Source organism: Bufo bufo, chromosome 6 (assembly GCF_905171765.1).
Source record: "Bufo bufo chromosome 6, aBufBuf1.1, whole genome shotgun sequence".
Classification (NCBI taxonomy): domain Eukaryota; kingdom Metazoa; phylum Chordata; class Amphibia; order Anura; family Bufonidae; genus Bufo; species Bufo bufo.
In genome coordinates, this window is record NC_053394.1 from 415,394,098 (window position 1) to 415,417,258 (window position 23,161).

A 23,161-nucleotide genomic window follows, 5' to 3' on the forward strand; every position below is an offset into this window, starting at 1 on the left:
GGTAAGGTATGATGGACTGCAGGTGGCTGTGATATCAGTTTACCACACACATACTGTAAGCTTACCTTTCTGCTCAGATGATGCTGCTCTAGGCAGCTTCCAAGTTCATAAGATAACGGACGCTACGTAGTAAACATTACATGCAGCAGGGAGCAGAATGGTCACTAGTGAGGCCTTAGATCTAATTCCGCACAAGGAAAATCTTCATGCATTTATGATTTTCTCTCTTAAAGGGCTTCTGTCACCCCACTAAAGTCTTATTTTTTTTTTTTTGGGTACTGCGATATATCAATAGATAATTTTATTAATCATTTTGGACGCAGGCGCATTGAGGATGGAGCGGCCGAGCGAGCGTCCTCCCCTCAGTGCGCCTGCGCCGACTCAAAACAGGTACGGCGCAGGCGCCAGATTTTGAATGCAGACAGGGCCAGCAGAGAACGAGCGCGTTGGCTGGCCCTGTCAATCAACATGAGGAGAGGGCAGCTTTATGAGAGGAGGATGCGGCTGCTACCAGCAAGTAGCCGCCCTACTTGCTGGTAGACAGGTAATTTGCATATGATAAAAGTCAGTTTTTTGCATTATCTACTGAACCAAAATGATTAATAACATTATCTATTGATATATCGCAGTATAGGGATTATAAGTACCCCCAAAAAAAAAAAGGAGATTTTTGTATAACTTACCAGTAAAATCTCTTTCTCGCTCTTTATTGGGGGACACAGAGACCGTGGGTATAGCCATGTCCTCTAGGAGGCGTTGACACTAGTAAAAGCTGTTAGCTCCTCCCCTGGCAGCTATACCCCTCCAGCCTGGAGAGAGAGCTTCAGTTTGTGAGAAGCAGTAGGAGAAGCAAGTAAACCAACGAAAAAACGGGTAACAGCAACCATGCCAAGAACCGAACCAGGTCCTAACCAGCACCAGCCACAACTGTGGCCGAACAACAATACTGGGTGGGTGCTGTGTCCCCCAATGAAGAGCGAGAAAGAGATTTTACTGATAAGTTATACAAAAGTCTCCTTTTCTCGCCCATATTAATTGGGGGACACAGAGACCTTGGGACGTTCAAGAGCAGTCCACGGGGAGGAAAAAACTACAGACCCATGGAAGCAAGCGTCCCTGCTGGTAGCTAAGAAACTGCCGCCTGCAAGACCTTGCGGGCTAAGCAGTGGCCGCAGATGCATAAGAATGCACCGGAAAATGTTTTGAATGTGTGTAAGGAGGACCGGAAGCCGCGTTACACAACTGCGCAGCCGAGGCGCGATGCATCAGAGCCCAAGAAGCGTCCACCGCTCAGGGGAGCGAGCCGTGACACTTAAGGGCGGAACGGTAAGGTATTTGCAGACCGAATACATTGTGCAATTGCCCCTCGGAGGCCGCCAATGCTTTGCGTGAAACCTCCAGGTGACAAAAAAAAGGGGGTTCCGTACGCCGGAAGGGACTGGAGGCTGCCAATAATGACGTAGCTCCCTGCCTTAGGGAGTGAAGAAGAGGGACAGTGAAGGAAGGACAATCACTACATTGAAGTGGAAGACAGAGACCACCTTCGGGAGAAAAAAGAGAATGGGCCAGAGAACCGCCTTATCCATGTGAAGACCCAGGAAGGGTTCTCTGCAAGAGAGCACCCCCAACTCGAAACACCCGTCTGATGGATAAGAGCCACAAGAAAAAACTACCTTCTAGGACAGGAGCCGGAGAGAGATGTCTCCCCAAGGGCTCAAAGGGATAAGACTGGAACTCTGAAAGAACTATATTCAGATCCCAAGGCGGTAAAGGACGGTACGGAGGAACCGTATGTGCCACTCCCTAAAAGAAGGAAGGTTTTCATGGGCACCAGGGGAGGCCACGCCGTCAACCAAGACCCTAAATGCCGATGGAAGACCGGACCCTAAAGGAAGGTCGTCTCTGAGTTGCAGTGACAAGAGACATCCCCAGAAGGAGAACGAGATCGGCGTAACACGCGCGACGGGGCCAATCCGGAGCGACTAGGATTTGTCGGAATGCCCTCCATCTGACCCTCCGTAGAACCCTGGGTAGGAGAGAAGAAACACATAAGGAGGGAGAAACTCCCGCCAAGGAGATGTCAGGGCATCCATGTCGTATGTTTCCGGAACTCCTGCTCGGGAGAGAAGGTGGGGAGCTTTCGTGTAGATACCGTTAGTACACCCAGACCAATGGAAGTCACTATAGAAGGAGGGGGTGAAGGGCGCCACAGCCCACCAGTTGGGACCGGAGCATGCCTGGAATGGAAGGCCACTAAAAGAATACCCCGTGCAGATGCAGATGAGGGAAGGTAGAAACATAGGAACTTCCAAGGCATGCGGGGTGTCTATGAATCATGATCCAGAGGAGGAAAGGGACAGGGGATGAATAGGCTAGGTCCAAGCCCATTTCCCGTAGAGACTGGCGCTATACAGAAGTAGCCAAGGATTTCAGTTGTAGAAGAGTCCATCACCTGACGAAAAAACTAAACAGACAGACCCCAAGTATGTAGTGGTATGCAACACTGCTCCCACAGTAATAGCCAGTGCTTGCCCCGTCAGCGCAAAGAAACTGAGAGGGAGGCCTGAGACTATCCGTAGAAGCCACGTACCATACTGCCCCAGTTTAAGTAGAGCAACCTTAAGAACTCTACCTGGAAAGGTGCTGAACAGGAGCAACTGCCAAGCTGGCGCCAGGGTAGGGCTCCTACCTGAGAGGATGTCCCACTGCAGCGACCACAAACTCAAGCATTAGCGAAAGGCTGCACCTGTGGAGGAGAACATGCTGTAACTGCTACCAGAGCGCCAGCATAACCACTTTCCCAGAAAAGGAGGAGTGGTGGATAGAGAATACGGTCAGTGAAGCACTTGACTCGTTGGAACATACTCACCATATATGTGTAATGGTGTACGCACTACTACTGATGCGGACAATGGCGAGTCCTGTACCCTGTGGGAGTGCAATTAGCACCTAAGTAAGGGGGTAATGCATACAGCACACCTTGTAACCAGTGATAATGTCATCCTGGCACCTGTGGAAGGAGCTATTGAATACGGCAGGTACTGAACCCAGTGGAGATGCAATTCCACCACCTACAGAAGGGGGAATGTATACGTCCGGCACTGAAATCAGTGTTATTGTACTTAGTCCACCTATGACAGGGGACAAGGTATAAGGTCAGTACTGTATCCCAAGTAGTGCAATTACTCCGCCTAAGGAAGAGGGTAATGCCTACGACAAGTGCTGCTGGCCACCGTAGACGCAATCTTAGGAGATTGCTTCGGATTCATGTCAGGGTCTGAACCAGTGATTCTCCCCCTCCCCCCCCTGGACGGACCCGCTCCTGAGAGAGAGGGTGCGCCTGAGCGTGACATGGGGAGGAGGGGAGGGGGTGTGCGGAGATGTTCGAGGAGAAGATGACCTGCTGTGGTCCGCTAGCGCGCAGGTCTGCCCCTCAGAATCTCGCCCCTGGCAGATGCGGACTGCACGGGAGGGGGCTTAGCAACCAAACCACCCAGGGGGTGGAATGGGAACAGAGGTCCTGTATATAATTGTGCCGGTTGAGAATCATCAACCAAACGACCCGGGAGGGTGGATTGGGAACAGGGGTCCTGTATAAAATTTGCCGGCAGAGAATTATCAACCAAACGACCCCAAAGGGTGGATTGGGAAGTTCCAGTTGCCTCCCACTGGAATTGCGCAGGTGGGGAATCATCAATCAAACGACCCAGGAGGGTGGATTGGGAATTGAGAGGTTCTCCACTGTATGGCGCAGGTGGAGAATTATCAATCAAACGGCCCAGGAGGACGGATTGGGAATCCTGCGGAGATCTTTCACTGAATTGCGCAGGTGGAGAAATAGCAACCAAAACTACCCGGAAGGTGGGTTTGGAATGCTTCAGCTGTCCTCCACTTAATGTACGAAGGTGGAGAATTATCAACCAAACGACCCCGGAGGGTGGATTAGGAATTCCAGAGGTTCTCCGCTATATTGGGCAGGTGGAGAATTATCAACCAAAACGGCCCCGGAGGACGGATTGGGATCCTGCAGTGGTCCGTCACTGGATTGCGCAGGTGGAGAATCATCAACCAAACGGCCCCGGAGGGCGGATTGGGATCCTGTAGTGGTCCGTCACTGGATTGCGCAGGAGGAGAATCATCAACCATACGGCCCCGGAGGGCAGATTGGGATCCTGTAGTTGTCCTACACTGTATTGCGCCGGTGGAGAATCAACCAAACGGCCCCGGAGGACGGATTGGGATCCTGCAGTGGTCCGTCACTGGATTGCGCAGATGGAGAATCATCAACCAAAACACTGACAGGTTGGCCCTGCGGCTGAGGAGGGGGACCCAAATGGACGCACATTTATTTTCTAGGAAGCCGGCCTCAATGACAGGCAGGAAGGGGTTAAAAATTCTCCACTTATGCACTGTACTTAGGGGGAGGAGCCCCAGATCATCAGGTGCCGGCCTAAGAATGGTGGTGGCCAGAAAGGGTTAAGGCAGTCACTAGGACCAGTGACGAAACTCAGCAGGTGTCTGAGGGAGGGGGAGAAGGGCGGGAAGAATTTTGCGCCAGAGTGCCCCCCCTACCAGGGGACGAAGTTTGCGGCCTAGCAGGCCCTTGCGCACACTGGATTGCGCCGCTTAACCCCTGCATCGGCCGGCCACAGAGACTAGAGCAGCGGGCGAAATGCGCCTGCCTAGCAACGGACGTGGGCTGCACCACGGGGGCCGTGCAGACACCAGTGCGGGGTGGGCAAACATCGCGGCCGGAATCCGATGCGGTGCCGGCCGAACGCATGGTAGTTAACCCCCTCCGGAGCGGCGGGCCCGGCGTCCGCTCCCGAAAGGGGTGGCAATGTGGAAGGTGCTGCTCAGGAAGATGTGGAGGTGGAAGCGGCAACGGACGGGGGCTCCATCCCGCGGCTGGCGGACAAACATCGTGGCCGGCACCGTTGTGGTGCCAGCCGAATCGTATGGCGGTTAACCCCTCCGTCTGCTCACAGAAGGGGTTGGATCATGGCGGCTAGGTGTGGGGAGCGGGAGATTGCACAGTGGTGCACTCGGCCTCCCTGAAGCAGTGCCATTAACCCCCTATGTGCTCCAGTAAGGGGGAAACTATGTTGAAGACCCAGGAAGGGTTAGACCATGACAGGAGCCTTCAGATAACCCCCTATGTGCCCAGTAAGGGGGAAACTATGTTGAAGACCCAGGAAGGGTTAGACCATGACAGGAGCCTTCAGATAACCCCTTATGTGCCCAGTAAGGGGGAAACTATGTTGAAGACCCAGGAAGGGTTATGACAGGAGCCTTCAGAAATCTCGCCCCTGTAAGAAAACTGCAGTCTTTACAGAAATGCAGGGGGGCATAGAGAGGGACCTGAACCCCTGAGGCATAGGGGCTGCTTTGATAACGAACGAGGGAGGGAGGGAGAAGTGGGTTAAACATACTTACCTAGTTTACTCACCTCATCTTCATCCTCTTCTCTTTCCTGCTGCCATCTTCACCCCTCCTCTGGTCCAGCAGGGTCACCCCTTCAGCTACTGGCACCGTAGTGGCAGGACGCTGTAAAAGGGGGGCTTGGATGGGTGACCCCTTGGCTGGCGGGATGCAGGGGAGCGAGGCTGCCCTGGTCCACCTTGTCTTCTGTGGGGGAGGCAGCAGTGCGGGTGACCGGCACTGGCGCAACTCGACCCCGGGAGAACAGGGAGGCGAGGCGTCCACTGTTTCCCATCTGAAAAGGAAGGAAAAAAACCTAAAATAAAAAAATCTTCAGGAGATCCCTGCAGAGCAGGGAGGTCTTGCCTCCTATTGACACTAGAAAAAACTTAAGCTCTCTCTCCAGGCTGGAGGGGGTATAGCTGCCAAGGGAGGAGCTAACAGCTTTATCTAATGTCAACGCCTCCTAGAGGACATAGCTATACCCACGGTCTCTGTGTCCCCCAATGAATATGGGCGAGAAAAAGACTTTAGTGGGGTGACAGAAGCCCTTTAAGTGCTCTGGTACTCTACTGGTTAAACTGCTTCTTAGAAAAGATTAGCCAACATTTACCACAGGTTCTTTCACAAGTCGATCAGTGCTCTTTTAGGGGGCGCTTTACATAAACTGTATGGGGGATAAACGACTATTAGAACGATTTACCATACAGTCTGCATATGACCAGCAGCACATTCTCTATTCACACAGGGAGATGTGCTGCCACCAACCAACTATTTTTATGTTTGCACGTTTGTTGGCTGATCGCTGGGGTGTTTAAATGGGCGATGATCAGACAAAAAATTGGATTTTTTGTACTCACCGTAAAATCCTTTTCTCGTAGTAGGCATTGGGGGACACAGCACCATGGGTATATGTCCAACTACCACTAGGAGGCACTAGACACAAAAAGTGTTGGCTCCTCCCCGTTGGGCTATACCCTCTCCACAGGCACAAGGCTATTCAGTTTGTACAAAAAGCAGTAGGAGAGAGAAAAAAAGCAAGGAACCAACAACTCCCGTACCGGGAAAGATCAAGAGACCAGCCCGGAAAATCGGAAGTAAAAACATAGGGTGGGATCTGTGTCCCCCAATGCCTACTACGAGAAAAGGATTTTACGGTGAGTACAAAAAATCCAATTTTCTCGTGCATGGCATTGGGGGACACAGCACCATGGGACGTCCCAAAGCAGTCCCCGAGGGTGGGAAAAGAACAGCCATGCCACCGGTTGGGAATACAGGTGCAGGAGAACCATGTGACCCAACAGTAGAAAACACGGAATGGGCAAGAGGTTCCATAACAAGGAAGAAACCTCAAGGAAGAATCAGAGAAGACTGTCAGCACCCCAGGAAAAATGCCGGAAAGAAAATCCCAAATGCAAGAAGGCGGCAAAAGGGAACACCGAGCTCAGCCAAGGGCTGGAGAAAAAATTAGGACAGCACCGCGTGTTGGGACTACCTAACGCTCTAAATTGTCTCAGACCCAAAGAGCGAAAAAACCTGTGGCCAACCCCTGACAGGCCAGGGGAGAAAGGAAACAAGGAAGTACTGGAAGCCAAACGAGTGAGTGAAGCCGTAGCAAGGCTCACATGTGAAGGGAGCAGGTCTCCCCTCACCGCAAGGCAGGTGATGAAGTTATGCGCCCTATTTAAAAGGCGAAAAACCAAGGCTGCTAGAGGAAAACCGCCAACCCTTGGAGAAGGAGGGGGTTGTAGGTAAAAGCCAGGAAAAAAGAGTAAGACCTGCGTCCCAAAAACAGGAGATGAGGCCCGAGCCTCGGAAAACAAGATATCACTGTGAAGCGTAAGACCAGAGGAAACTCTGGGCATGTGAAGCATCAGGGAAAAAAGGAACCAGATACAGGCCCAGGAAATCTCAGCAGGACACACTGGACTGAAAGACATGGAAGTAGAAGGAGAGTACTCCAACCGCCTAAGGAGGAAAGGTTCTACAACAGGAGGAGGTCCCTCCCGAAGGAGACCATACGGCGGAATTGCAAACCGTTGTGCTAAACCACTCAATACCAGGTACTCGACGTGGGAGGATGGGAAAAGAGACACGAATCCCAAGAAGACCACAAGGTTATTGGAACCCATAAAGGGAACAATCAACCCAGGCCCAGATCCCCCCAAAAAAACGATTGCCATGCAGAACCTGAGTGGTCAAATAAACGGGGACCAGGGACTCCAGAAGGAGTACCCGGGATGGGCTCACAAGGAACTGAACCACCAGAAGACAACGCAAGCCAGAATATCCAGGAAAGGAGAGATGAAACTACCATAGGGGAAGGGACATTGGCCATGGACAACTACCCATTCCAAGAACAGTGACTAGCAAACTGTATACATTGTCCCAGAGAGGACAAGTACAGCAGCTCGGGATGTACCACTAAATTGACAGACATCCATATGCATAAGGAATGCAGAAGTCGCCATGAAAAAACCGGGTGAGACTACACAGAAATGTAGAAACCAGCCGCGACCGGCGTACTGAAAACTCCCAGGGGGGAGAAAGTACCTGACAGGTGCAAACGACGGCAAGGTCCAAGGGGACTGCCCCTCTGTCATGTAGTACAACTAAGCAGAGAATATAAGGGAATACCGAGAACACCTGGACCCAGAAGGAACTACGGGACCCTGTCCGATGCCAGAGCAACCAGCTGAAAAATTACCTACCAGGCAGGTGTGTGGCGCTCAGTGGTCCTGTCCCTGACCCGTCAGGGAGGACGTCCAGCGATGAAAAATGCTGATGACCCCAGATGGATTCCATGTGGCAGAGGACATCCAGCGATGACCGAAAACTGCTGCAGCGGCCGATGCTCACCAGCTACGTGCCCCAACAAGGTAGAAGATCCAGTGGAGATCCCTGTACTCCACCAGAAATAGGCCACTCTGTAATAGGAAACAACGCGAGTACTCCTCTATAACATGGGGTAACGCGAAGCGCAGCAAACCGTAGTACCTTATAGAGATGGCAAGAGCAACCCTAGCACAAAGGCCAACAACCACCTGGCCATGGTGTAGGGAGCATGGTTGTATGTGGCCCACCCGCCAGATCAGAACAGATCAGCCATATACTGGAGCTACAATAAGTAGCACTAGACCGACAAGGTGGGGGTTGGGCTGGCCCACCCCTGCCAGATATGGAAACTATGCACATGCAGAACCAGGATGGCCTGTTGTAGACAGTGCCCTGAGAAGTACAAGGAGACCATTGAGCACGACAGAAACGGAGTGGAGATGTATGGAAGAACCAAAAGGGTGAAACCAACATCCGCAGCACAGATTAGAACCTGGGGGCAGAAAGCACCCAGTAATACAGAAACTGTATGGGCCACAGATTGCACCATAGGGTCCAGCACCTTGAGTAATACAACCACACGCCTAAAATATAGGGAAAGTGGTTGCATGTCTAAGGAGAGTGGAAACATAGCCACAGAATCTGGGAATGCTACTGCATTTGGAGGGTACAGGTACTCAACCTGTAAAGTAGAAATATGGCTGCGAGTGCAGAAAACGACCAGAAAGGTGTAATGGGTACAGCATCTGGAGATGGTAGAGGTACTACCTTTAAGATCGGAGCAATGTGGCCACATGGTGCACCCTAGAACCAGAGAGGTGCAACAGCTACCGCGTTAGCAATGGTACCTATATTCCGCCCGGGAAGGGGAAAATAGGGCCGCACGGTACCACAAAGAACAAGACAGGTGCACACTACAATCAGGTAGGTGAAATGGCAACTGAAGGAGGCCCTCTATTTCGCCTGAAAAAAGGGAAACAGGGCCGCATAGTACACCATAGAGCCAGACAGGTGTAACGGCTGCAGCATCAGAGACGGTGCAGGAACTCTACCTATGAAGGGAGTAAGATGGCCGTTTGGTGCACACTATGCAGAGGTAGGTGCAATGACCACGGCAATTGGAGGAGGCCTCAATATCTCGTCCGGTAAGGGAGAGAAAATGCCACATGGTACACCATAAAGCCAGACAGGAGCAACAGCTACAGCATCAGGAAATGGTGCAGGTACTCTACCTATGAAGGGACCAAGGTGGCAGCTTGGTGCCGACTAGAACCAGACAGAGGCAATTCTACGGCAATTGAAAGTGGCCTCTATATCTCGCCCGTAGGGAGAAATGTTGCCGCATGGAACACAATAGAGCCCGCCAGGGGTATTGGCTACAGCATCGGAGATGGTGTAGGTACTCTACCTATGAAAGGGAGCAAAAAAGTCTGGGAACAGACAGGAGCAATTGCAATGGCAATTGAAGGCGGCCTGTATATCCCGCCCGGAAGGGAAAAATAGTGCCGCATGGAACACCATAGAGCCAGCCAGGAGTAATGGCTTCAGCATCTGGAGTAGGTGTAGGTACTCTACCTATGAAAAAGAGCAAGGCGGATGGAAACAGCCATATATAATTGCTTTTCCTTACCAACCAACAGGAGGCGCTTGCCAAGAACAGGGACCCCCTGTTATGAGGTAGAGTGGCGAACACCAGCACCAGGATGGGGACCCGGTGGAAACACTCAAATGTGTAGAGCATAGCCCCTGGTATAGGGGAACCAGGAAGGCTTGTCAGGTACAGCCTATGGCAGTGGTGCAGGCACCCCCCCGTTAAGGAGAAGGCGTACGTACCAGAGACACCAAGTAGGTGACTCATTATGCTGAACACGGGGACGGCTGCCTTACCTGTGCGGTTGAATACCTGTGCAGACAGGGGAGCGCCATCCGAAAATCCACTAGAGGGGATACCAACCCTGGGTAGGAGAGGTTCCTCCGTGCACGTTAGTCTTGACCTCCCAGAGGCTTCTGTATGGAGGAAGACCGCCTGATGCTCTGTTCCGAGGGAATCGGTGCAGAGGTGTCCCCCGAGGCAACGGATGGGGTGACGGGAAAGGATTCGTCACCAGCCTCAGGCCTGTCCTGGGGAGGACCCGAGGATGCCGAGGAGGGGTGGAATCCAGTTGAGACCACCCGAGGTTGTACTGTGAGCTACCCCTTGCTGGACCCGGTATCTGAGCATGCCTCATCTGCAGGGAGGACCCTGGGAGGGCATAGGTGGCCGCAATTGGATAGGTAGCGGTCCAGCGACTCCGCCAGGGATTGGGAGAGTCGGACAAGGTTCCCATGGCTTTGACAAAGAGGGAGACCATTCAGAAGGGACCTACACAAAAGGATTTGGTCAGGGGACACAATGGGGTCTGGAAAGAGGTACTGCACACAAGCAGGGACAGGCCGACCGCATGGCAGCCTTCGTAGACAGCGGACGCACGTGAAAAGACGTGGCGATCCGAGGAGAGGCTGGGAGAGGAGACCCTCATAGAGCAGCCAGCAGAGGCTGTCATATCTGGACCCGGATGCCATGTTCCCCAAAGAGGTGCTGCAGCAGCTATAGAGGCTGCAGGAGAAATGAAGCAATTGAGGAGGGGTGGGGGGGAACGACTTGAGTGATCCCTATGTACAGCATTAGCTGCCTTCACACAGTACATAGGAAAATGACCTAAAGGGGGTCTGCAGTTCTTTTAAACTGAGGATCTATCCACTGGATAGATAACCCACGTTAGACCAGTAAAGGGTGGAGGAGATAGCCCCTGCCGAGGGCCGGGCGGGGTCAGAAAAGCCCGGGAAGCAAGGAGGAGGGGCCGGGAAGATCGCGGCCTAGCAGGCCCAAAAGCCGGGGCCTCGATTTATGAGGCGGCCGGGAATGGAGCGAGGGGGGCGGGACGAATCGCGGCCGACCGAGGGGCCTCCGGACCCACAAAACTAGGTGAGGAGGGTGGGGGGGGGGGGGGAGCGACGCCTGGGGGTGGGCGGAACAGGGCAAACAGAGCACCTGGGAGCCGGGAACGGCCCATGGAAGATGAGGCCTAGTCCCTGCAAAAGCCGGGGACTAAAGTAGCGGGGAAGGACCAGGAGAAGCGACGCCTGGACTGTGTGGCCAGGGAGGAGAGAAAAAACCAACCAAGGGGGAAGAGAAAGGTGGAGGAAGATGGAAGCTTCCCAGGACCCCCAGCTAAGGTGGATCCCACCCCCCTGGCCACAGGAGGGAACCTAACCCTGGGGCAGGGACAGGGGATAAACTCACTTACTCACCATCTGATGTCTTCGGGCGCCGCAGGGTCACCCCTTCGGCAGACTCAACACGGGAACCGTGGGAATGCCGGCAAGCCACTGCGGATGCAGTCTGTGGGGACTGGGTGACCGGCGATAGTACAGAAGTACGCGCCCGCAGGGGGGGCAACTAAAGTGGAACACGATGGAGCCCCAGCCTGCAGCAGGTATAACGGTGGAGATCACCGAGACCTGCAGAAGAGAGAAAAAAAGAATAAAAAATAAAATAAAAAATAAACAGCAGGACCTGCAAAAAAGCAGGACAGGTCTGCCTCCTACGGACACTAGACAAAAACTGAATAGCCTTGTGCCTGTGGAGAGGGTATAGCCCAACGGGGAGGAGCCAACACTTTTTGTGTCTAGTGCCTCCTAGTGGTAGTTGGACATATACCCATGGTGCTGTGTCCCCCAATGCCATGCACGAGAAATTTATATGAATGTTCGATCCTTATCACAGACCTGTTTTTGAAAAGGCCCTTAAAGGGGTTGTCTCGCTTCAGCAAATGGCATTTATCGGTAGAAAAAGTTAATACAAGGCACTTCCTAACGTATTGTGATTGTTCATACTGCCTCCTTTGCTGGCTTGATTCATTTTAGCATCACACTATACACGGCTCATTTCCATATAGGCCGGCACTTTTTCATATAGTGTGCAACCCCTTTAAGGCTGCCGTATCTTATTCTAGTCTATGTAAAGCAGATAGAGGGAGTGATCGGTGTATCAGTGGAAAATCTATGCAACTGGAACTTATCATTCACTTTACACTACAGCATAAAGTAGAGACAGACACTTTGATTTCGGTGGTCTTTGTTTCTAATGTGGCTTTTGAGAACTTACTGTATAATGCATGCTGCCTGAGAAGAGTTCAGCTGCTTCATGAGCTCCCGCTCCCCTCGCCCTGCGATGACATGCTTATATACCACACCGCTGCAGCCAATCACTGCCCTCAGAGGTCTCGTGCTGAGGCCAGTGATTTGCTACAGCAGTTATGTGCAGTATACAGGACGTCATCACTGGAGCAAAAAACATAGGGACCAGAGCGGTGGTGCTGGAGTGGAAGGGGTTTGAAAGTGCGAGTATAATTTTTTTTTTATTGGTTTAACAACATCCATGCCTTTTATTAATTTAAGTCTAAATTTCTACTAAGTACAGAATGCACACAAACAAATAAAACTTCTATCTGATATAAAAGATTTCTCACCTTTCGGACACAGAACCAATTCCAGACAACAGCTCTCTGATCCTCTGTCCAGTGTTCACACAGCCCAATCCATGCTGCTGATCTTTGCTTCCTTTCTGATTTAACTTGCAAAGCATAAGACGTCCCCTCTTAGACAAAGCAACTAGCTGTGTGTCTTATAAAAAATAAAAAAATAAAAAACATTATCTAGAGAAGATTCACACTGTGGAAAGTGGATTTCCATATTCATAGATGCCACCTGCAATGGCAGAAGCATTACCATGCTAGTATACAAGGAGTTCTATATACCAGCCACAAAGTGGCACGGCAAGTACAGATGAAGAACATGGAAAAGAAACACATGCCTTAGGCTACTTTCACACTAGCGTTCGGGTGTCCGCTCGTGAGCTCCGTTTGAAGGGGCTCACGAGCGGCCCCGAACGCATCCGTCTGGCCCTAATGCATTCTCAGTGGAGGCGGATCCACTGAGAATGCATCCGCCTGCCAGCGCTCAGCCTCCGCTCCGCTCAGTGAGCGGACACCTGAACGCTGCTTGCAGCGTTCGGGTGTCCGCCCGGCCGTGTGGAGGCGAGCGGATCCGTCCAGACTTACAATGTAAGTCAATGGGGACGGATCCGCTTGAAGATGACACAATATGGCTCAATCTTCAAGCGGATCCGTTCCCCATTGACTTACAATGTAAAGTCTGAATGGATCCGCTCAGGCTACTTTCATACTTTGAAAATTTTCTAAGTTTTAATGCAGACGGATCCGTTCTGAACGGATGCGAACGTCTGCATTATAGGAGCGGATCCGTCTGATGAAACATCAGACAGATCCGCTCCGAACGCTAGTGTGAAAGTAGCCTTACGTGTACTTGCCAAGAAACATGGATTCTCAGACATGCAGCACACTACTGCCTTGCAGACGCTAAATGGGTCTGCTTTTCTTTCAAGCTCCTCTAAAGGTCCTATTACACCTGCAGGCAATCGCCTGCTCGCTGGTGGAGGAGACAGCTGCTATTACATGCAGCGATCTCTTCCTCAGTATTGGGACGACGGATCGCTAATGCCAACGCTCGTCCCCATACTGAATCACTGTTTGCAGCAGAATACTGATTACACGGCACTATCTGCCGCCGGCAAACGATTATTTTTAAACATGTTAAAAGACTCTGATTACCCTGTTGAACGTTTGCTCGTTTATCAGGCAATCAGTGGCAGTATCACACTGCCAGATGATCGCTAACAAGCATTCATATGAACTCTTGTTAGCGATTATCTTCTGGTGTAATAGAGCCCTAAAGGGACACTGACAGGCCCAATAAGCATATTTAGCTATATATATATATATGACAGTACAGGTCTTCTAAAGTGTATTAAAAGCATCTAAGTATACCCCCTGTCCACCTTATAAATACAGTAAATTGAAGTTTTATAACCTGGTTGAATCGTCTTCATTTTGCCCAAGGGGCGGCGTTTCATTCCACTTGCGCCCAGCCAGCCGTCCCCAACTGCCGTTTGAAGCGCCGCCCAGCTCATCAATATTCACTTCGCTGGGCGGCTACTACTGTCCCCGACTTTACAAGATCCGGCGCATGCCTAATACAATCCTATGGGCATCGGCCTCCGTCTCATCTTCAGCGCCGCACTAGTATTAACCCCTTCTGAGGTGTAAGAGAGCAGCGCTCTGAAGCGCTGCTCTGAACAGTGCCCGGCGCATGCACATAACGCAGAGGCTGTAGCTGCCTCTAAGATGCAGACTGAATGCAGGCGCGATGTGATCCCGGCCAGTGAAGGTGCCGGGCGAATGCGCTGAAGATGAGACGGAGGCCGATGCCCATAGGATTGTATTGGGCATGCGCCGGATCTTGTGAAGTCGGGGACAGTAGTAGCTGCCCAGCGAAGTGAATATTGATGAGCTGGGCGGCGCTTCAAAACGGCAGTTGGGGACGGCTGGCTGGGCAGAAGTGGAATGAAACGCCGCCCCTTGGGCAAAATGAAGACGATTTAACCAGGTTATAAAACTTCAGTTTACTGTATTTATAAGGTGGACAGGGGGTATACTTATATGCTTTTAATACACTTTAGAAGACTGTACTGTCATATATATACCTAAATATGCTTATTGGGCCTGTCAGTGTCCCTTTAAGGGCGGATTCAAACAGCCATTCTGATTTTGGTTCACAAAACACGGATGTCTCTAGATCTTAGACATACGATATTCACACATTGTTGGCACCATATAGTGGCGAATTCTGGCTACTACATATCATTGTATATTATTGAAATTTACGTTGATTAATTTTTGATTGTATTCTAAATTATTGTATAATAAATCATGTATATTTTGCATAGACGATTGTACCCTGTTTTTTTTTTTACTGATTGCACAAAATAATTAGGTTCTCGATCGAACTCTTGGAGATGTTTATGTCCATCTCACGGATCAATATCATTTGAATAATTTTTCTTTTGATCCATTAGTTGTTTTTTTTTTTATACATAAAGCATTTCGTCTTTATATAACCCGACAACATCTACAGAGTTTCTAGACTTTTAGAGGAAACCGAACAAGAATGTGCATGCAGAGAGGCTTTCAGCATGAACCAACGGTCTACGCAGAAAAACTGAAACTGGGGGTTTGAACACTGGGACCCCCTCTGATCATAAGAACGGGAATCAGCAGCACGAATGCCCAACCACAGCCCATTCAAACAAGAAACAGAGAATTCCCGTACTTGTGATATGTGGAGGTTCCAATGTCAGACACCAAGCAACGAGACTTCGTGGGGAAAACCACTTTAAAGGTTATGTCCACATATGAACATTTTCTTTTATTGCCTCAATGCATCTAAAATGAAAAATGAAGTTAGTTTACAATAGGACTTAAAAGGGGCATCAACATCAGGTCAGCAGGGGTCCGACAACCATTAGCTATTAGAAGAGACTGGGCGCTCAATGAGCGCCACGGCCTCTTCCTAGGCCATGTGACGTCATCGTACATAGGTGACATAGCTTAGCTCAGCACCATAGAAGTGAATAGGGCTAAGCTGAAAAACCAAGCACAGTCACTGTACTATGTATGGCACTGTGCTTGGAAAGCTGCCAGGAGCCAGCTTGGCGGCTCCCTGAAACAGCTGATCGGTCTCCCGCCAATCTGATGATGGTGACCTGAGGATAGGTTATCATTATCATTTACCGGATAAACCCTTTAAATATTTCCTCTTGTTTTACTTCTACAGTCGTTACATAGATCAAAGCATCTCCATGGTATCTAACCCTGTGATCATACTTCTGACCATTTGTACCCTACAGTATGCTTCCATATATTTTAAGTTAGCAAGAAAGAAAGGACAGAGAGCGGAATAAGACTGCAGAATCAGGCTATGGCTGGGTTTGATTGTTGTCTGTTACCATGGAGACATATGGCATGCATGGGAGCTGTACAAATTAAGATCTATTGTAAAGTAGCTTCATTTTTCATTTTAGATCCACTGAGAGAATAAAGAAAATTGGCAGTAAAGGTGGACATGCACAAAATGCTTATTACATGCAAATCTGATCCGGGGATTTGTATGCAGAAAATCTACAGTGTAATACAGTACTAGCTGAGTAGATGAGATGTTACTCATCTTTACACCTTGCAGAAATTTTCCACTTCACGTGTAAAATGACCGGCAGTGCAGATTGTGAAAACGGTGGCATGTCAATTCTTGCTGATGATTTTCATTGCAGATTGCACCCTTTGCAAAGCATGGGGTGAAATCCAGGGCAAAGCTGCACATGGCATGTGGATTTCTTGCAAAATCTTCAGGCAAATCAGTGCAAAAAATATGCCACAGGTTTACAAACTGCAACACCAGTAGAGGGAGTATCTCCTGAGTCAGGGATCAGCAACATCCGGCACGCCAGGTGTTGTGAAACAACTCCCAGCATGCTCCATTTACTTCTATGGGAGTTCCAAGAACAGCCTATTAAGTTTGCATGCTGGGAGTTGTAGTTTCAGAACAGCTGGAGTGCCAGAGGTTGCTGATCCCTGTCCTATGTCGATGTCTGGCAGCTGATAGCATCACTTGGCAGTCATGCACCGGAAGCAGCAGTGGAAGAAAACACAAGTGAAGGACTAGCTATCACTAATCTTCTCACTGACAAATTTTAGGTACTTTGTAAGGAAACCTTGATGCACAAGGGCAGATTAGCTCAGAAATCTTAGATGTGCAGTGCGTATGGTAGGTTATGACATTGCAGCACATAAGGGGTCCCCCAATGTAAATCCCTCTCCTGGTGCCCGGGCAGCAATTCTCCTCTGCAATACACATGCAAAGCCAAATAGTATAAATTAAGTGAAAACCGTTTTTTCCACCTAAACTTTGTAACTTACCATCCAATAAGGACACTGGTGATAACCCCACTATCATGGGTATATTGTGACGGATGGACGTCACTGTTGAGCACATGGCATTGGTTGCAGCTTCTTTCTCCAGGCTTGGTCTGGTTACATAAATGAGGTCACTGGATGTGCAGCAGAAGACACCAGATGTGGAGTGGGACGTGCAGCACACGGGAGCGGGTAATCTGTAATCTTTATAGGCACAGGAGATAGCATCTGAATTATCACCACCTGTCACTGACAACACCAGGCCCCTCTGCCCGACAACCACTACACAGTCACAGGCTGTATTTTCCTCAGGTGGTCGCTCAGTATTGGAGCCACATGGTTTCATCTTTATGGTACCAATAGAAACTACGGGTTGCTCCAAGTGATAAAGAAGCTTTAACGAGCCTTGGGTTGTTCTCTGATTTGTAGAGTGTACGTCAGCACCCTTCAATGGAAAAGTAACTACCTGACCATCTGGGAACCCACAAAGTATCATGGGAGAATCCAACATGGCAACATCTACTCCGAAAAGCCTAGTGAACAGCACGGCTTCCAGTGCGACGTTACATTGAGTGCTCATTGGTTTGTCTTTCCTCATAGAGACACAGCATAGGACAGGCTGCAGATCACCGCTGTTCATTCCACCTCTGTAAGAAAACGTCACTTCTCTGGACGGGGCTGTGAACCGGTCGTCAGGGTTTAGGGATTTCTTTTGAAACACTGCGATCTTCCATTTGTCCTGCTGTGCTAATGCGACAACAAGAGCCTTACTGACTACAGTGAACGCGCAGAGAGATGGATCAATCAGGAGGCCAAAACTGGAGCCTATCTGGTATACAGTCATGTCTCCTTTACTCGTGACAGAGCTTGGTTCTCTCAACAACCTGGACGGAAAAATAGCAAAGAAAATTGTCTTTAATAAAACCGGGGCTACATGGCGATATGTGTGGTGCGACACTGAATGTATTGATTGTTAATGATGTTGCAGTGCGATACGCTGCAACATGACAATCGCAGAAAATCCAACAGTGTTGGATTTTTGAAAAACAAAGAAAAAAACCTTAGAACCCTAAAATCTTCAATTTTATTGATATCATTAAAATGACCAAATTGGTCAATCAATACACAAATCACCCGATTCGTGATAAAATAAGGGACCAGGGGATGGGTTATGTGAGGAAAACAATCATTTGGGAACACTACTCTCCCTAATGAGATCTTGATTGGTCCTCAGCCCTGAGGCGTCACCTAAAGGTGGTGACCCTCCGTCTCCGTACCTGCCCTGGATAACCCTAGAAAGCCCTAATCAATAACCATTGAACCTGTCCAGGGCTTTCTAGGGTTATCCAGGGCAGGTACGGGGACGGAGGGTCACCACCTTTAGGTGACGCCCCCGGGCTGAGGACCAAAGGACCAATCAGGATCTTATTAGGGAGAGTGGTGTTCCCAAATGATTGCTTTCCTCACATAACCCATTCCCTGGTCCCTTATTTCATCACGAATAGGGTGGTTTGTGTATTGATTGACCAATTTGGTCATTTTAATGATATCAATAAAATTGAAGATTTTAGAGTTCGATTTTTATTTTTTTTTTATGTTTTTCTATATTGATAGGACTCAGCTATTCATTCAGTACTAGTTTTTGTCTTTCTAGTGTTGGATTTTTGGGCTCGAGTCACACAAGACTTTACTATCATAGACCACAATGCAAATCACATGTGACTGCAATTTACCTTCGACTCTTCTGCAATTTGGTTGTCTTTACAGCCAAATTACAGCTCTAAAACAGTCGCACGACAGCAAGTAGAAGACAAATCACACACATTTCTGTTGCACAACACACCATGTAGCCTTAGAATAAGGATCCATTAATACGTCCATATAATGGGTCCGCATCCATTCCGCAAATTGAGAAACGGGTGCGGACCCATTTATTCTGTATGGGGATGGAATGGATGCGCAATGCACACTATGTGCTCTCCGCATATGCATTTCCGGAGCACGCCCCGATTTTCCGGGCCGCGGCGCTGGAAAAAAACAGAACATGTCCTATTCTTGTCCGCTATTGCAGACAAGAATAGGCAGTTCTATGGGGGTTGCGGCCAGGTGTACTGTGGATCCGCAATGCACTACGGACGTCTGAATGGACACTAATAATGAGACTTTACAAGCTGTGCATCAGAAAGACCACCAAAACGTTACCATTAAAACAAATTTTACAAGGAAAAGTGAATGATAAGGGCTGAACATGAGCTATAATACCGGAAACCCCACTTCCACCCGTGAAACTCACAGGGGACCAGGAAGTGTGGGAGTCCTGACACTGAAGAGCTGCTATAGTTGTCTCAGGGGTAACACTGTGCTGACTGATTATTATATCGCCAAAGCAGTGACTGTGTAGGGGCACAAATATTCTTTATAGCAGCACATTGTCCCCCTAAGTCACAGGCAAGCACAAATCTTCCCATAATTGTGAAAAATTATTAGGCTACCTGCACACGTTGTGGATTAACTGTGGTTTTTCCAAAAAGGAAAAAAATGCAGCATCAGGCCTCAGGCACACAACCATATCCGTTTTTGTGGTCCACAAGCTTCAGATTTGCATTTTGCTGCATTTTTTTCCTTTTTGGAAAAAACACAGTTAATCCACGTGTGCAGGTAGCCTAATAATAAGGATACCGGCCGTGTACGTACCACATTTTCCCCTTCTGCAGGCCCTGCAATATATTACAAATTCTCGTTCACAAAATGGACAAGAATAGATAAGATAATCCTTTAATAGAACCATCATGGGGACATTCACCGTGTTACAGCAGCACAGAGAATACAAAAATTTTAAATTCCAAAATAAAAAAGGCATGAAAGTGACAGATTCCAGATAATAAAATGTAAAAAAACTAGATTTTGTGAAACTCACTTGGAAAATCTGTTTCTCGCTTGATTCATTGGGGGACACAGACGACGGGTATAGCTGCTTGCTGCCACTAGGAGGCGACACTAGGCTGAAAACGGTTAGCTCCTCCCCCGCCAGCTATACCCCCTCCGGCCAGGAGAGAGCCTTCAGTTTGTGCAAAAGCAGTAGGAGAAGCAGAAGGATATTACAACATCAACAAACTCCACGGTCAACGGACCCAAACGGGGGTGGGTGCTGTGTCCCCCAATGAATCAAGCGAGAAAACGAGATTTTTGTGAACTCACCTGTAAAATCTCTTTCTCGCGTAGTTCATTGGGGGACACAGACCGTGGGTATAGCTGCTTGCTGCCACTAGGAGGCGACACTAGGCTAAGAAGTGATAACTCCTCCCCTGCAGGCTATACCCCCTCCAGCCTGGAGAGAGCATATCAGTTTGTGCCCAAGCAATAGGAGTAGGAGAAAAAAAATCAATAAGGAAAATACAGTAAACAACCAATAACTGACAAACATCAGTCGGATTGAACCAGAACTGAGGACCATACTGGCCCACCAACCGCCATTATTTGCGGCAAACAGAACACTGGGTGGGAGCTGTGTCCCCCAATGAACTACGCGAGAAAGAGATTTTACAGGTGAGTTCACAAAAATCTCGTTTTCTCGCTCGTATCATTGGGGGACACAGACACAGACCGTGGGACGTCCTAAAGCAGTCCACGGGGAGGGAAACAAATCACACGCCCATGGAGAAAAAACGCCCTCGAGGATGCGTTATCCGCTGCCGCCTGCAAGATCTTGCTGCCTGGAGCAGCAACAGTTGATGTCTAGAAAAGCCCCCGGAAAACTCTGTGAACTTGCCGGAAGACCAAGACGCTGCCTTCTAGAAGCGATGCCTGGAGTAGATGAACCCGAGAAGTGACGACCGCTGGTCGGGCAGGCCATGACTCCGCTAGGAAGTAACCGTCAGGCAGACATCCCAGGAAAAAACATCCCGTTGGAAGTCGCCAGTTATGACAAGGACCTCCAAGAAAATCAGTTAAAAACCCATACAGCGGAACGCGCCAGATATGGACCAGCAAATCTCCGAGGCCAAAATAGATGGCTGATGGAGAGCCCGCCCTTAAAAATACGAGGGAGAAAGAAGAGAAAAACATTTCTGAGATGACCCGGAAAGCGGCGACCTTCCGCCAGAAAGAAAATTCTGGGCGGAGCACTGCCTGATGCAAATGACAGAGGACAAATGAACGTACAAGAAGAAGAAGCCCCAGAGGGAGGGCTTGTTTGTCCCTGAAACGCCTCCAGCGATCTACAGATCGTTGGGGCGAAGCCAGTTGTTGGCCACAACTGTGGAAGCGGAACCAAAATCCAGGTTCGCAGGATCCTCCTCTGGGTAAAAGAAACCGGTAATGGAAAGCCCCATAAGTGACATATATTGACTTCCGGGCAGAGACCAAGATAAGAGAATACTCTCCGTGGAAAAAAATAGATCCCGGATTCCATAGCTATACAACTATACAAGATGGTCAGCAATCCAGCTAGAGGAAGGACAGGAAAGAAAAAAGGGGTGTTACGTTCCAGGAACGAAATCCCTACCAGTGGTGGCAAGGCGTGACAGACACCCGCTCAGCCTGGCGTGGGGGGACCGTAGTCCACCCCCGGAAGGAGCAGTGAAAGGAATGACCACCATCGCTTGATGTGACACAGAAGTAATCATATCTGAAGGAAGGTATCACTGTAGTGGTAGGCGAGTGCCACAGGGACTAAGCTACCCAGTCGAGCGCACCCAAAGTAAGGTGCTGATAGCTATGGCATTTACGCCAATGTAAAACCCGAGTTGACGACACAAGAACAATAGTTGTCAGAGCAACGGACAATTAACAGTAATGAAGACCATTAAGAGGCCAGGGCAAAAGCCCATTGCCATCAGAGACTGGCACTTTACAGAATCTCTTGGTAATGTAATACACCCCTGAGGAGGAGCCCATACAAAGGAAGCCACCAGAGTAACGCAAATGCCACACTCCAGCTGAGGAGGAGGCCACACCGTACAGGATACCAATTCCAGAGTCAGAAGAAACCGCCGTCTGACGAAGGAACTGTGCAGTAGGAACCCTAGCATGTAGTGGAGGTGCAAATACCCCTTGTACAGTAAGAGCTACAGCCTGCTCCTCCCAGCGTAAAACTGAGGGAGAGGCCTAAGGACACCCAGAAGTAGCATGGAACCATGCTATCTCAGTCAACCAGAGCCATCCTGAGGCATTCCGTCTAAAAAGGGGGCAAAACAAGAGCAACCGCCGAAGCAGTGCCATGGTAGAACCCCTATCTGAGGGGGGCTGACCCACTGCCGCGAGTTCGATCTCCAGCCCTAATGTGAAAATTACCCCTGCTTTTTGTCAGAAGTGGGATCTGAACCCACGCCTCCATTTAGAGACCCGAACACCCCATACACGGAAGAGATTAACTCTTGAGTCTGGCGCCTTAGACCACTCGGCCATCCTGACTTAGAGAACACGCCGTAGTAGCCAATGCAGAATGCCAGCAAAACACCCTCACCTAATAAGGAAGAGTGGTGGCCCAGAATACAGAGTCAGTGCAACCTTGGGCTCGCTGGATCGTAATCCCAACATTTGTATAATGGCGTGCACACCACACGTTGTAGAGGACCAATTTCTGACCAACCTGAACGGTGGAGGCCCATGGGGATGGGAATCTCTAGGGCACCTGAGTGTTGCTGAGTGACCCCCCTGAGAGAACAAAGGTCGACATATCTGCGCCAACAACCAGTACCAGAAGAAACGGGAGGATACAATATGGGAGCAGCCCCAGTATTCATATACCACTAGATGAAGAGTACCAGGCACCAATGGTAACGACTGTTGCCGCGGCCCACCTGTGAAGGAAGCCAAGGTATCTAGTGTCGTGGCTTAGTTGAATTAAAGCATGCATAGATGCTCAGTGATTTCCTGTTAGTTGTAGAAGGGGGTAATGCCACGACTGTTGAATAGTATTCAGTGGTAGCGCAATCCTCCGTCAAGGAAGGGAGATAATCAGAACCGTACCCAACGGTAGGGTAATAACCCCTCCAATGGAGGGGGTAACACGTACTGTAAGCACTGCACTCAAT

At 49.6% G+C, this 23,161-nt stretch overlaps 1 protein-coding gene, 1 long non-coding RNA gene and 1 other non-coding gene across 5 annotated transcripts in view; 1 reads left to right on the forward strand and 2 right to left on the reverse strand.

The window, feature by feature from the left end:
* The window catches only part of FAAP100 (FA core complex associated protein 100), a 104,737-nt gene that overhangs the window by 46,920 nt on the left and 34,656 nt on the right, over positions 1-23,161 (reverse strand). For all 3 annotated transcript variants that reach the window (XM_040438839.1, XM_040438840.1, XM_040438841.1), the window contains 2 exons: positions 17,130-18,010; positions 12,768-12,921 (listed from right to left, as the gene is read on the reverse strand). In XM_040438839.1, the coding sequence (XP_040294773.1) occupies positions 12,768-12,921; positions 17,130-18,010 (1,035 nt within the window). The remainder of the gene's footprint in view (positions 1-12,767; positions 12,922-17,129; positions 18,011-23,161) is intronic.
* LOC121005976 lies at positions 16,763-21,876 on the forward strand. The gene is made up of 3 exons (XR_005779992.1): positions 16,763-16,773; positions 19,517-19,521; positions 21,742-21,876. It is a non-coding gene; the product is annotated as an uncharacterized LOC121005976 (long non-coding RNA).
* On the reverse strand, positions 22,429-22,538 carry TRNAL-CAA. Its single transcript has 2 exons — positions 22,501-22,538; positions 22,429-22,467 (listed from the first exon to the last, which is right to left on the reverse strand). It is a non-coding gene; the product is annotated as a tRNA-Leu (tRNA).